Consider the following 15484-nt stretch of genomic DNA (forward strand, 5'->3'; position numbering starts at 1 on the left):
CGGACAGACGGACGGACGGACAGACAAAAATCGGTATACATAGGCTCGCATTCTGCTAAAGCAGCTTGCAAAAATTACTATGGGAAAAACTTTAAAAAACAAACAAAAATACTGTAGATAAGATATTGTGATTTGCAGATTTGGTGATTTGATGTTTTAGTAATGTGCACTTTGGTGAATTTCATTTGAGATATTGAAGACCTCTTTATTTTACTGCACCTTCAGCGAACACAAAGAGTTATCAAATGTGATTTAAAGCACTGGTACTAGCTTTAAAAACCTTTTTAATTCAATGTTATAAAAAGTTACTATGGGATAAACCTTGAAAAACAAATTAATGTAGATAAGATTTGGGTGATTTGTAGATTTGTGTAGTTTTGCTGCAATCTGTTTTGCTGCGTTTTGTTTTACCATGGAAGAAAAGATCTGTAATGCCTTACTAGATGTTAAACTGTTAGAGTTTTGTGAAGCATCCATTCTATTAGCACTCAGACTAATCTGGTATTGGAGGTCCAATGAACACCAGGCCTGGAATTACCCACTGACTTTTCAATGGAAGTGCGCTTTGTACAATGAAAATTGCCTTATCCTTTCTAAGATGAAATTCCAGGCTTGAACAGTTTACCATAAGTGCAGTATCATCAGCCAGAATCAAAATTCATTTTGTTGTTTGTAATTCAGGCTATTTCACAGCCAATGATGGTAATCAGCTCATACCAGTCATGTTAATCACTCTTGTCATTCTGCCTGTTTATTTCTGTCTTACTGTTCATTCAGACACTACAAGTACATCATGCCTCTGAGGTCTTTTTCAGTGATTCCTCTTCCACACTTCCCTCAACCTGACCCGACTCCAACTCTAAGCCCAGCCCAGTCACAACAAGTCCAAAGACTTAGACAAAAAAATACACTAAAATTCTTACTAAAAATAGAAGCTGTGAGAGCGTCAACAAAGATCTAGAGGGCATCCCATTGCCACATTTATGGACACCCTGGAGCGGGACTCTGGAATTTTAGAGAGTTTTCATTCTCAACTAAGGAGGATGGTTCTGCGACGGTTGTAGTTTTAAGCCAAGGGTTGTCATTTTCAACACAACGCAGATTCATCCCAAGTACTGTGGTAGAAATTGAGGGACGACCGTCCTCAAAGCTGACGCATGTTCAGGTGACGCCAAATGTCATCATTACTGTCGCAGAACCGTCCGTCTTCTAAAACGAACACTCCCTTATCCTTATAACTAAGCCCGAGCAACTAGTGAAATCTACTACTTGACAAAAATAGTCGTGACCTTTGACACTAGTCGTGACTTATCATTAAGTGTGGTAATGTGTTAATTCATATAGTTCCTTGTACAGCGCTTTGTAATTGTAAAGACTGCTCCCTAAATATTATTTATCATTATTAATATTTTATTGGTACACAGGTATGATGTTTTGCTCTTACCATCATATAGTCTTGTCGCATTGCATTCAATCCTTGACCCCAAATTCCTACCAAAAAGGCACTAAAATAACTATTTCTGTACACAGCCTTTTCAATTAAAAAACAGCCGCTATGTTTTTTAGTTCCACCAATTTCAATCATGTGTGAACATCTCTAGAAAGCAAATTTTGTATATTTTCCCTGTAACTTGCGTCCAAGTCACTATTGGGTAATTCCACACCAAAGTGGACTTGACATCAACAAAACTTAAATTCATGGAAAAAAACAAATATAGGTGTCAAATTAAAGCTAAAGGTCTTTTTTTTTCAAGATCTTTACTCAGAATAGTGATTTTGATACATTTTGGTATCCATAAATATCAATAAATCAATAATCAAGTTATGGAAAAAAAATCTGATAAATACTTACCTTAAACTGTTAAAGAATTATGCAGAAAGTATATGATTTATTTTAATTTTATCCAGGTCATATAAAAGTATAGAGCTTAAAAATGTTGTACTTAGTTTCACTTCGGTGACTTTACATATTTGGTGTAGTAAAATGTCCCGTTACCAAAGAAACGTCAAATTTTAATAAAATAAAACAAACTAGTTATATAGGATAAATGCAGTGAATCTTAGTTTTTAAAGGCAGTGGACACTATTGGTAAGTATAAAACATTGTGAGAAGCAGCTCCCTCTGAAATGACGTAGAGGTAATTTTCCATGACTTTGATTTCGAGACCTCAGATTTAGAATTTGAGGTCTCGAAATCAAGCATCTGAAAGCACACAACTTCGTATGACCATGGTGCGACAAGGGTGTTTTTTCTTGCATTAATATCTCGCAACTTCGACGGCCGATTGAGCTCAAATTTTCACAGGTTTGTTATTTTATGCATATGTTGAGATACACCAACTGTGAATACTAGTCTTAGACAATTACCAATAGTGTCAAATGGCTTTAAAGCAAGTTTTAGTAGGCCTTTAACATGGACTTGTGACTGATGCCCCAAAACTTTTTGTTTATTAATTATGTTTGATTAAAACATGTCCTTCCGTTATCATAGTGACGGAAGGACGGTAACATAAGGACAACTTCAATTTTTATCAAATGTTTTATGCAATTTGTAGCATTTGACAAATAAACAACCTGGTTAGCAATGTCTGTGTTGTTATACTGCAGCTTGATAAGCGTTTAACCTGTGACAACATCTTTTGTTATGCTAATAAGCCTATAGTCATTAAAGGATTCAGGTACTTTTTCAAAATGTCCACAGATTTACATTAAACTTACAGGGTTTGAAGATAATGATAGTGGAATGCTTCACTTCAAATATTAAAAACTGAGGTTCTGTAGTTTTTGAGAAATGAGTAAAACAAGTCACAAAATAAGTTTTGTCTCAGTAAGATGAACATTATTTTAGCATGTAAAATCCCATTAACCAGTTATGATATTATACCATAATCATAGCATAAAAATACGTTTTTTCATGCTAAAACTGGGACGAAAATTATTTGTTTTACTCATTTCTCAAAAACATACATGCACCTCAGTAAGTGAAATTTCAAGGGAAGCTTTCTACTATCATAATCTTCAAACTGTGTAAGTTTAATGTAAATCTGTGGACATTGTGTTTTGTGTTAGGAAAAAGTACATTATAGACCCTTTAAAAGGAAAAGCAAAGGTCTTTAGACATGTTAGATACAATATGAACATCTTGAAAAGTGGTGTTAAAAAACAACTCAGAATAATGATAAGCCCCTTGTGTGTGCACACCAATGATACATGAACAGAAGCCATCTTCAAGTTTGTACTTTTTCAAGACACCAAGTTGCCCACTGACTGCTCTTCATTAACAAACTGACTGCAAATTAAGCTAACCCATGTACTTGTAAGCTGGAAAGATTAGCAAACTTGAGAATTAGTGGTTGTAGTACTTTATTACCTACATGAAAGAAGAAAACATAAAGGTTACGTAGTTCAACTTTGGTAGCCTTTAAGGAGCCAATCATAATCAAGAAAAATTAAGTGTTTAATCATTAATCAGCAGGAAATACTTATTACAATAAACATTTTCTTTATTATAATTGTATTGACAAAAGGTCTAATGTGGAATAGATGTCACTAACGCTGCAATGTAAAATCACTTTTTGTGCATGGTAAAACTGAGTAATCTTGTTGTCCTTCCGTTACCGTCCTTCCATTACCAAATGTTAATCCACTTAAGGCATTGTATTTATAATACAATACCAAACAATTTCAAATGAAGACTGGTATAGTATAACCAAAGCCTTAAGTATTGCATTTCTATCCTTTAAAACAAAATTATCTTTCAGAATTCACAGAAATTATGCAAAACACATGATAGATGGGAAAACCATGTCTGTTTTGGTGTCCTTACGTTACCGACCTTGTTAATATTCATATTTTCTAAACTAAAAGTATTTCAGCCAAAAAGAGGAGGCCATTTTGAAGGCAGTCATTAATAAAAGAAACTGTGACATTTGCTTGATGAAACTTTTTAAACTGTTAATGATATCCATGATTTAAATGTTTTTAATGAGTCAAAACGTCCTCTTCCGTCCGTCCGCGGAATTGCCCTATAATTGATGTCACTTTATGTTAATTAAGGTCTTGTTGCAGCGCTCTAGCAGAGCAAACAGACTGTAATATTTTGATACAGGTTTTGGATTAACTTTTAAAAACCTCATGGAAATCAAACTAAACCTGATACAAATATGACTTCTCTTTCAAAATAAGAAATACCACCAGGGTTTGCCCTAATTTGTTGATCAATTTGCTAGCAGGACCAATTAACTTGTCATTTTACTAGTTCATCAGTAAAAAAGTGTATTACTTAAAACACAAAAAACCCTTCTTGATCACCCATCTCCTTGACTTTACCTGGATACATTTCACTGCATATTACACCACACACCACTGACCATACATTGCTACCCTGATTTGTAAGGCAGCATTTTGTATTAATCATATTTCTTCTTTCTCAAGGAAAATGGTGGCAAGAGGACATTATCTTTTTGCTTGTGTTTGCTCTTTTGGGAGATTTCTCTGTTCTCTTGTTGAAATCCTTGTGCTGTCAGTTTGTCAACATAACATTTCTGCTTTTTCAGCCCTAGGCAGTGGTACAAATTAAAATTCATTCTGGATTTTAAAAAGTTGTACCTGCTGCTTATCACAAATATTAAAGTGGGGGAAAATATTTAACTTTGAAGAAACCACCTTAATGTGCTCACTTTTTAGGGTCCGTTCACAGCTTGTGCAAACATGAGCTGAATTTGTACAAAATGGTACAGAATGTGTAAAAAAAGTTCTATCGGTTTCCTTTCAAATGTTAGCTATAACTTTTAAGTGGAAAGAATGTTGTGACACAAATTTTATTTGTTTTTGTCATGTCCGTGTTTGCTTTGAGTTGCCCTTTAGGAAACAAGGTTATCTTCACAATAGGAGTGCCCTTTTACAGTAACTGCTCCCAGGTAGTTCACAGTTATTGATTGATGTAATGATTGCACGCACAGAAGTGAAGATAATACACACAGGTAACCAATCATATCACTTGGGCTGTGACAAAGAATAACCAATTACAGCACCCCACGAGAGTCTCCATGCCATAACCATGTAAATAAGTGAGATTTGAGGCATTGCATGGTGAGGTATCAAATATTTGGTTTGCGGTAACACCAGAAGTGTTTCTACTTGCCAGGTAGATGTTGTTCTTTAGAGAACTGTCTTGCTACCGCGGAGTAGATTTTCAGAATCCCAGGTAGTTCACATCAGTTATTGAATCCGAGAGACTTCTCAGTTCTGAAAAGAACTGTCCTGGCTGCTTTTTAACTACTACCTGAGCGAAAGGTAGAAAAACAACCGGGACTACTACTTTAGCTTTTAGTGGATCGTTAATAACTTGACTATCGCGGAGTGAGTTCTTAAATTGGTCTCATTGTTTCGACTAGCTTGCTCTAGTCATTGGCTGGAGCCAGTTAGTGAAGATTCAGTTTTATAATTCCGAGATATTTGTCTGGAAGATATCCACATCTACCAAGACTGAATCTACATGCAATGTATGATGGCTTCTTTAACACAATTCCTGATGCTACATGCAGCTATCACTCTTACACTGATCATTTCAAACATCAACCAAACAACAGCCTCTGATGCAACTGCATGTAAGACAGATACACGTATGAGAGAGTTTGTATCAGCAGAAAATAGAAAATTACTGCAACTTTCATATCAAGCGAAAGTAACTCATTCTCATGTCCTCTGTGTGAGTTACTGCCATGCTGATCCTCAGTGCCACTCAGTCAATTACAACATTGACAATCATCTGTGTGAGCTAAACAACGCTACCAGGGCTCAGTATCCTGATGACTTCATTACATACTGTGGTAGTGTGTACTTTGATGCTGATGTAGAAACACCTCACTTCTCTCTACCTGACCAAGCACTCCCTACACAGCCTGATACAACCATCTCCTCTGGGCCTGAATACAGCAGTTGCCAGGAGCTTCTTGAGGCAGGTCATAATGCGAGTGGTATCTACACAATATTCCCTGCTGGATTCAACAACGCCCTTCAAGTCTACTGTGACATGGACACTGATGGTCAGGGCTGGATGGTCATTCAGAGGCGTCAAGACGGCAGTGTCGATTTCTATCGTACCTGGACTGACTACCAGGTTGGCTTTGGATGCTTGTCTGGTGAATTCTGGCTCGGAAACGAGAACCTACGTACCCTGACTGAGTCTGCAGGACCATGGAAGCTGAAGATTGAGATGGTCAGATGGGATGGACAAGAATTCTTTGCTGAATATGGACACTTCAAGATTGGTGGGGACAACTATCAACTTGAGATTGGCTCCTACAAGGCGAGCAGCACAGCTGTAGATGGACTTGAATACCACAATGGAATGATGTTCACCACCAAGGACAAGGATAATGATAAGTCTGGCGGTAACTGTGCTGTATGGTACAAAGGAGCATGGTGGTATAATAGTTGTTATTATTCTAACTTAAATGGTAAGTATTATCCATATGAATCTGCTAACGCGGATGGTATACATTGGCTTGGTGAGGTGAGAACATACAAATCTCTCAAAACATGTTCTATGAAAATGTGCCTCTCAACCTAGTAACTAATTTACACAATAGAGCAATGAATAAAAAAGATTAGGAAGCTTAGTTAAACAACAAAATAAGTAGGATTTGAAACTTTGCATGGTGGAAATAGGATCAAGGTTTGCGGGGTGTTGCAAACCTTAACTATACAAAAAAAATAACAACTATTTTCCTATATTGAAAATTTAAGTTTAATTTTAACTTTTTAGAATGTAAACTGTCATAACCACCCTTTTTGGAGTTTGATGAGTTGTTTTACACATGCAATTAAAACACAACAACACATAGTAAATGTTTGCCGTAAACATGGTGTTATCGCAAACCTTTACTATAAAAAAAATATCTAATTTCTTATATTGAAGTTGGTTATAACTCTTTAGAAATAATAATAATAATTATAATAATAATGAAAACTTAGTAAGCGCACAAATCCACAGAAGGGCTCATGGCGCTAAAATACAAACAATAGCATTAAATTAATATACAATAACAACAACAAAAATTAAAATGTAAACCTAAGTTGAGAGAAATCTAGAACATGTGGTATAGAATACAATATTACAAATGCAATATTTAAGAAAAAACATCCTAAAAGGTAACAAAAATAACAATAATTAAACCATTGAATCAAATGCCTGTTTGAAAAGATGTGTTTTCAGTTGTTTTTTAAATTGGGTCAAAGAAACGGATGATTTTACTAGTGCAGGCAGTTTGTTCCATAGACGAGGGGCAGCATGTGAAAAATATCGGTCTCCCCATAAATGTTTGGAAATGGGCTTAATAAGGAGGCTAGAATTATAAGACATGAGTTTTCGAGGAGGATTGTATGAGCTGAGAAGATCATCAATATATGCAGGGGCATTGTTGGTGAGCGATTTATACACGAAAAGCAAAAGTTTATACTTAATCCTACTGCTTACCGGTAACCAGTGTAATTCTTTTAAAATCGGGGTTATATGGCAGGACTTTTTAGTTAAGGTAATAACACGAGCAGCATAGTTTTGATTACGCTGAAGACGCTCAATTTGAGTACAAGGAAGGCCATATAGAAGTGAATTGCACATATCCAGTCTAGAAACTACAACAGAGTGGACTATCTGCTCAGTTGCATTTTGTGTCAAATATTTCCTTACTTTGCCTATATTACGGAAATGAAATGTTGTAGAGTGTGAAATACTAGAAATATGTGAAATAAGTGTCATGGAAGAGTCGAATATAACACCAAGATTGCGAGCTTTTGTAACAGCGGTGACTTCGGAGTCACCAATATTAATGCGGGGAATAGTAATTTTAGAAAGTTGTTGCCGTGAACCGAGTATAAGAAATTCTGTCTTGTGATCATTTAGAATTTCAGAAACACATGATTCAATACGATTAATGCTCTCATCAACAACTCTCACCAAACCTGTCACAACTACCCTTCTTGGAGTTTTATGAGTTGAGTTGTAACTTGAGTTTTACACATGCAATTAAAACACTGCAAACTGCTGTGCAGAAGACAATCACTTCAATGTTCAAACTATTGGGAAATGCACAGATTTTAATGTTGTTTTAAATACCTTGGATGGTGTGGTATTAAGTATAGGCCCCTTCAAGTATCGAAATGAAGTCAGTGGTGTTGCCACTTAAAGAAACACATTGCCTTGGATCGGTCGAGTTTGTTTATAAAAAGCGTTTGTAACTGTTTGTTATAAAATGCATATGGTTGGAAAGATGTTGGTAAAGTAGAATACAATGATCCACACAAACACGCCTCGAAACTGCACGGTTTTCCTTTTACCTCTTCGACTAACTCAGTCGGCCATTTATGGGAATCAATTATTGTTTGTCTCCCACAAATGGCCGACCGTCTTAGTTCCCAAAGTAAAATTAAAACCATGCAATTTCGAGGCATATTTGTGTGGATCATTGTATTCTACTTTTAAAACATCTTTCCAACCGCGTATGCATTTGATAACAAACGATTATAAACGCTTTTTATAGACCAACTCATCCGATCCAAGGCAACGTGTTCCTTTAAAATGTAAGAGCTTAGATTTAAGGGAAACAAATCAATAAACTCTGTGTAGCTAAAGGACTAAAATATTGCTAGACAATGTAGCTGCTCAGGAAGAAAAGGAATAACTTAATGAAAGCTTCTTGATACAAAACAAACTACACCCAAGAAGAAAGATATTCACTTGGCAGGCAATTACAAATGTACCATCACCAAACGAGGTAGTAGAAAATTATTGGGAAAAAAGAAATTTTTTCAAAGAATTTTTTTTTTTCTCACTCCATGCCAGTTTCAACTGCAAAATGCACTAAGAAACACTAAGCAGTATTGCAGATGACAAATATTTTACCCTGATAGATTTGTACTAAACTAAAAATTTCATTCATATAAATAATTTCAACTCTATTTTACAATGTTCAAACAGTCTAAAATAGAAAGAAATTGCATTTTAAACCCCACACAGAGACAAATGTACATGCCTGAACTTCATTCTTGAAGGGGCACAGCAATGTTCCTCTGATAAGGGGCACTCTATGAGCAATATGTAAAACTGTATTGAATTTTTGGTCAGGGCACCACAGCAAAAGAATAGGGCACCACAGCCATTGCTGTTGGTGCCGTGGGTTATTTTTGAGGCCTGACTGTACATGTATGAGCAGGAAGACACTCATGAAATGACTTAAAGTAAAACAGTCTCAATTCAGACCAAGAAACAGTTTAACAAACTGCACAGTACATTATCATTGGTGATTTCATGTTTTAGTAATGTGTGTTTGGTAAAACTTGTTTGAGATAATGAACACCTCTTTATTTTACTGCACCTTCAGTGAACACAAAGAGTATGTAGTTCACTGCAATCTAATGTAATTTAAAGCACCGGTACTAACCTAAAAACCTTTTTTAACTCAATGTTATAAAAAATAACTATGGGATAAACCTTTAAAAAAAGATTTATGTAGACAAGAAATTGTGATTTGTAGATTTGTGTGGTGATTTGATGTTTTATTATTAATGTGTATTTCGGTGAATTTCGTTTGAGATATTGAACACCTCTTTATTTTACTGCACCTTCAGCGAACACAAAGAGTACGTAGTTCACTGTGATCGAATGAGATTTAAAGCACCGGTACTAATTTTAAAATCTTTTTAATTCAATATTATATAAATTACTATATGGGAAAAACCTTAAAAAAAAAAAAAATACTGTAGATTGTGATATTTTTGCGGATTTGGTGATTTGACATTTTAGTAATGTGCACTTTGGTGAATTTCATTTGAGATAATTAACACCTCTTTATTTTACTGCACCTTCAGGGAACACAAAGAATATGTAGTTCACTGCAATCAAATGTAATTTAAAGCACCTATTAACTTAAAAATTCTTTTAAATTCTGAATTATATAAATTACTATGGGAAAAACCTTCAGAAATTTCGTTTGAGATATTGAACACCTCTTTATTTTACTGCACCTTCAGCGAACACAAAGAGTACGTAGTTCACTGTGATCGAATGAGATTAAAAGCACTGTACTAATTTTAAAAAACCTTTTTAATTCAATAGTATATAAATTACTAAATGGGAAAAACTTAAAAAAAAAAAAAAATACTGTAGATTGTGATATTTTTGCGGATTTGGTGATTTGACATTTTAGTAATGTGCACTTTGGTGAATTTCATTTTAGATAATTAACACCTCTTTATTTTACTGCACCTTCAGGGAACACAAAGAATATGTAGTTCACTGCAATCAAATGTAATTTAAAGCACCTATTAACTTAAAAATTCTTTTAAATTCAATATTATATAAATTACTATGGGAAAAACCTTCAAAATTTTCGTTTGAGATATTGAACACCTCTTCATTTTACTGCACTTCAGCGAACACAAAGAGCACGTAGTTCACTGTGATCGAATGAGATTTAAAGCACCGGTACTAATTTCAAAAATCTTTTTAATTCAATATTATATAAATTACTATATGGGAAAAACCTTAAAAAAAAATAAAAATCGTGTAGATTGTGGTTTTTCGGATTTGGTGATTTGACATTTTAGTAATGTGCACTTTGGTGAATTTCATTTGAGATATTGAACACCTCTTTATTTTACTGCACCTTCAGCGAACACAAAGAGTACGTAGTTCACTGTGATCGAATGAGATTTAAAGCACCGGTACTAATTTCAAAAATCTTTTTAATTCAATATTATATAAATTACTATATGGGAAAAACCTTAAAAAAAAATAAAAAAAATCGTGTAGATTGTGGTTTTTTCGGATTTGGTGATTTGACATTTTAGTAATGTGCACTTTGGTGAATTTCATTTGAGATATTGAACACCTCTTTATTTTACTGCACCTTCAGCGAACACAAAGAGTACGTAGTTCACTGTGATCGAATGAGATTTAAAGCACCGGTACTAATTTCAAAAATCTTTTTAATTCAATATTATATAAATTACTATATGGGAAAAACCTTTAAAAAAAAAAAAAAAAATCGTGTAGATTGTGGTTTTTTCGGATTTGGTGATTTGACATTTTAGTAATGTGCACTTTGGTGTATTTCATTTGAGATATTGAACACCTCTTTATTTTACTGCACCTTCAGGGAACACAAAGAGTACGTAGTTCACTGTGATCGAATGAGATTTAAAGCACCGGTACTAATTTTAAAAATCTGTTTAATTCAATATTATATAAATTACTATATGGGAAAAACCTTAAAAAAATTAATGTAGATAAGATTTGGGTGATTTGTAGATTTGTAGATTTGTGTAGTTTTGCTGCAATCTGTTTTTGCTGCGTTTGTTTTCACCGTGGAAGAAAAGATCTGTAATGCCTTACTAGATGTTAAAACTGTTAGGGATTTGTAAATGGTAATTTTTTCACCAGCTCCTATTTATCCATAATTTTTCTCATTTAAATTTGAAAAATATTATTGACCAAATGCAGTGAACGATTTCCCCTTGTAGTATAGTAGAGCAAAATGCTACGAAAAATACATGAGTTGTAACTCCAAATTTATCATTTGCCACTCAGTATTAGTATTCAGTGTGCAGTGAGTGATTTCCCTCGTTTAGCAGAGCAAATTGTTACACAAAATGTATCAAGTGCTACTCAAAAATCACAAATTGCTACTCAATATTTGCATTCAGCGTTTTTGGTTGATATAGGAAATACTATTGTTGAAAAGCCTTTTTTTTTACTTTTACCTCTTACCGCAATTACAATTGTAAAATTTATATAAACTTCATATGAAGTTAAAGCCATTGGACACTTATTCGGTAAACAGTATTGTCCAAAGGCCCACACTTCGTGTATCACAACTGATAAAAATAACAACAAACCTGTGAAAATTTAGGCTCAATCGGTCATCGGAGTCAGGAGAAAATAACGGGGAAAACCCACCCTTGTTTCCGCATGTTTTGCCATGTCATGACATGTGTTTTAAATAAATCTGTAATTCTCGACAACGAGAATTTATATTTGTTTTAATGTTTTCTCGAAAAGTAAAGCATTTCATGGAATAATATTTCAAGAGAAGTCTGTCACCATTACCTTCTGTAAACCCTGTAAGTTATTCATAAATCTGTGAATTTTTTTTTTTTTTCTGTGCCAAAAGTGTATAATGGCTTTAAGTTAGAGGGGATGTCTTGTCATGTTCAAAGCTGACTTGTGGATGTATTAGGAATTATGATTTCTCATCCAGTTTACTGAATGCACGCACCCTCCCTCCCTATCGTTATAAAGGGTGAGGTATCAAATGCGACAACTGGGTGGTGAGCTGAGAGTTCATAATTCCATACATCCTCAAGCCTGCCTTGATCATGATGTCAATATTTTACTACATGCTTCAACGGATCGCCTTGATCTTGTAGCCTGTAGCCGTTGTAGCCACAAACAGGAATACCTTTTGGACATTTAACCATCCCTATACTTAAGTACACGTCCATTTTTTACTGCATGCTTTAATGGAGCCTCGTTCTTGAAGCCGTTGTATAACCCTTTATAGCAGTCTCAATTCAACGATGTAAAACCTACAAATAATTTCCAATTGCTGTACTTTTCTAACCATTGCTGGTGAATTACAGATTGGTGTTTAGTGTTTGTATTTTTGTGACAACTGCTTGAAAATTTAAACACATTAATAGTAGTTATTTATGTTAATTTCTTAACTTTATTTACTGCACCTAATGAGCACAAAGAGTAGTTTAAAAAACTCTGCACAAAAATAACATGCTGGTAAATCCTTATTAAAGGCAGTGGACACTATTGGTAATTACTCAAAATAATTATTAGCATAAAACCTTACTTGGTGACGAGAAATGTGGAGGGGTTGGTGGTATAAAACATTGTGAGAAACGGCTCCCTCTGAAGAGACAACAAATTCGAGAAAGAAGTAATTTGTCCAGGAATTTGATTTTGAGACCTCAGAATTAGAATTAGATTTTTGTCAACTTCGTGTGACAAGGGTGTTTTTTCTTCAATAGTTATCTCGCAACTTCGTAGACCAATTGAACTAAAATTTTCACAGGTTTGTTATTTTGTGCATATGTTGAGATACACCAAGTGAGAAGACTGGTCTTTGCCAATCACCAATAGTGTCCAGTGTCTTTAAATGCTCTGCAAGGTAAATAATTTGTTTCTAAGAATAAATGTTGGGACTTAACTTAGTACAGAGCAAATCAGAACAAATCAAGCTGATTTTAAGACGGCTTTAAAAAAAGATGCATTATTTTTCCCAGTAACAGCAAATTTCATTGTGCCCTCTTTTTTAGGAATCTTCATCATCAATCAAACAATAACTGAACATTGTAGTCTGTAACTAACATTCAATCTTTTAGAACTCAGACTAATCTGGTATTGTAGGTCCAATGAATACCAGGCCTGGAATTACACGCAGCCCAAAGAGGCCATGACCTCCGTTGCCCCTGGTCGTGGCCTTGGTGCCCCTTCAAAAGTTTCCCACTGACTTTAAAATTTTCGAATGGAAGTGCCCTTTGCAAAATGAAAATTGCCTTATCCTTTCTAAGCTGAAATTCCAGGCTTGACCAGTTTACCATAAAGTGTGGTCTCATCAGCCAGAATCAAATTCATTTTGTTTGTAATTCAGGCTATTTCACAGCCACCATGTGATGAAATAAAATAATAAACTCATACCAGTCATGTTAATTTTTCTTGTCATTCTGCCTGCTTATTTCCGTCTCTACTATTCATTCCGACTCTACATCATGCCTAGGTCTTTTTCAGTGATTCCTCTTCCACACTTCCCTCAACCTGACCTGACTCCTAATCCAAGCCCAGCCCTCCTAAATCACAACTAGGAATTATAGACTTACACATAAAAAACATTCAAATTCCAATCAATTTGGAAGCAGAACCTCTATGGGAGCCTCAACATGGTAAAAGATCAAGAGGGTCTAATTCCCTTGACCAATTCCCATTATACCTTTTGTCTATGAGCACAGGTGCAAAGTAAAAACATGTGATGAGTACCAAGCTCTGGAAACAGAGGGCGCTATTCTCTTGCAGACTTCTGACTTCGACAGATCAAGACCACTATTAAACCCAACAAAAGCAGCACAATAAACAAATACTGAGAATAAGGCACAGATGTATCATGAAGGGTGGAAAAGTAACTAGGGTACATGGACATGAACCAGAAGACTGCCATTGCTAAATATTATGTATCATCATGGGTTGGTTCAACAAGATTTTATGACGTTCTAATTCCCTTTACCAATTTCCTCACCTGAGCTAGCCTGGGCCCGTGTCTTTATCCGCAAGGATAAAGACAGGTCCCTGCTGCTAGATTCAGCGATTCCATTGGGTACAATGATAACATTGGATAAACGTGCAGTGACATGAGCTTTCCATAGATATATGCCCTGACAGTACACTCCTGTCACGCCCAAAATAGAATTTGACTGCGTATGTATCTCCATGTGAAATGAATGTAGGTCAAAGGTGAAAATACACGCCGGTCTGGAGGCAGGTCACTGGTGTTTTTCACGAGCCTCGGAGTGTGACGTCAGATGTTCAGGTTACACCTGAGCGTGCAAAGTAGAAACAGGTGATGAGTATCAAGCTCTGGAGGCAGAGGGCGCTATTCTGACAGATCAAGACCACTAATCCCCACAAAAGCAGCACAATCAAAATTGCATGAGAATAAGGCACGGATGTATCACAAAATGTAGATCAGTTTAAGCTATAATGGGAAAGCGCAATCTCATGAAATTACATGATATTAAACAATCTTTTATCTGTGTATGAAGCTCATTGTATCGATCAGTCAATAACATGTGATTATCTAAGTTGACAATGATAATAGCCTTTGGCAACTTTAGGCAGATCATGTAATTGCGCTTCAATTAACACTAGTCAAGGTTTTTTCATAAGTTATGGCGGCATGGTTAACTTTCTTTTAGTTTCAGTTATTTGTCAGACCAAACTTAGATGGCCTCTTGCTGTGATACGCTCACAGTGAAATAAAAAAGAATCGCCAATGTCTACTTACATACAATCATGTAAAACACATGTATGTCAAGACCCAAGCTGCTCGATCAATTCCTAGAGATTGATTCCATACCAACCCCCCCCCCTCAAAAAAAAAAAAAAACAAAAAAAAAAAAAAACCCAGATGACAACATGGTATTGTAGCGAACAGATAGATTAATATGGAAATTTTCCTGAACATTTTCAACCGAAAGATATGGTTTAAATTGGTATGGGTATATCCAAACCTGTCTCCAGCATCAAATTGCCTTGACCGTATTCCTACTTCAAGAAAGACACAAGCAATTTTCTGTACATGGCGTTTGCCAGTCAAGCGTAAACTTCTTTGAAAACAGAACGAATTAACTTCTCCTTGCATCGAGGCTGCTAATATTGAGCTCCTTGCAGTAGCTATGGGTAATACTCAGACCCACTTAA

At 35.3% G+C, this 15484-nt stretch overlaps 2 protein-coding genes across 2 annotated transcripts in view; one reads left to right on the forward strand and one right to left on the reverse strand.

Annotated features, from left to right (window-relative positions):
* LOC139938606 (rRNA methyltransferase 3, mitochondrial-like) overlaps positions 1 to 15484 on the reverse strand; it is a 44856-nt gene that overhangs the window by 22547 nt on the left and 6825 nt on the right. The window lies entirely within an intron of this gene.
* LOC139938966 (ficolin-3-like) lies at positions 5151 to 6697 on the forward strand. The gene has a single exon (XM_071934650.1). It carries the CDS (start codon positions 5498 to 5500, stop codon positions 6572 to 6574), a length of 1077 nt encoding a protein of 358 aa, XP_071790751.1. The 5' UTR covers positions 5151 to 5497; the 3' UTR covers positions 6575 to 6697.

This window comes from Asterias amurensis, chromosome 6, assembly GCF_032118995.1.
Source record: "Asterias amurensis chromosome 6, ASM3211899v1".
NCBI classification, from domain to species: Eukaryota; Metazoa; Echinodermata; class Asteroidea; order Forcipulatida; family Asteriidae; genus Asterias; species Asterias amurensis.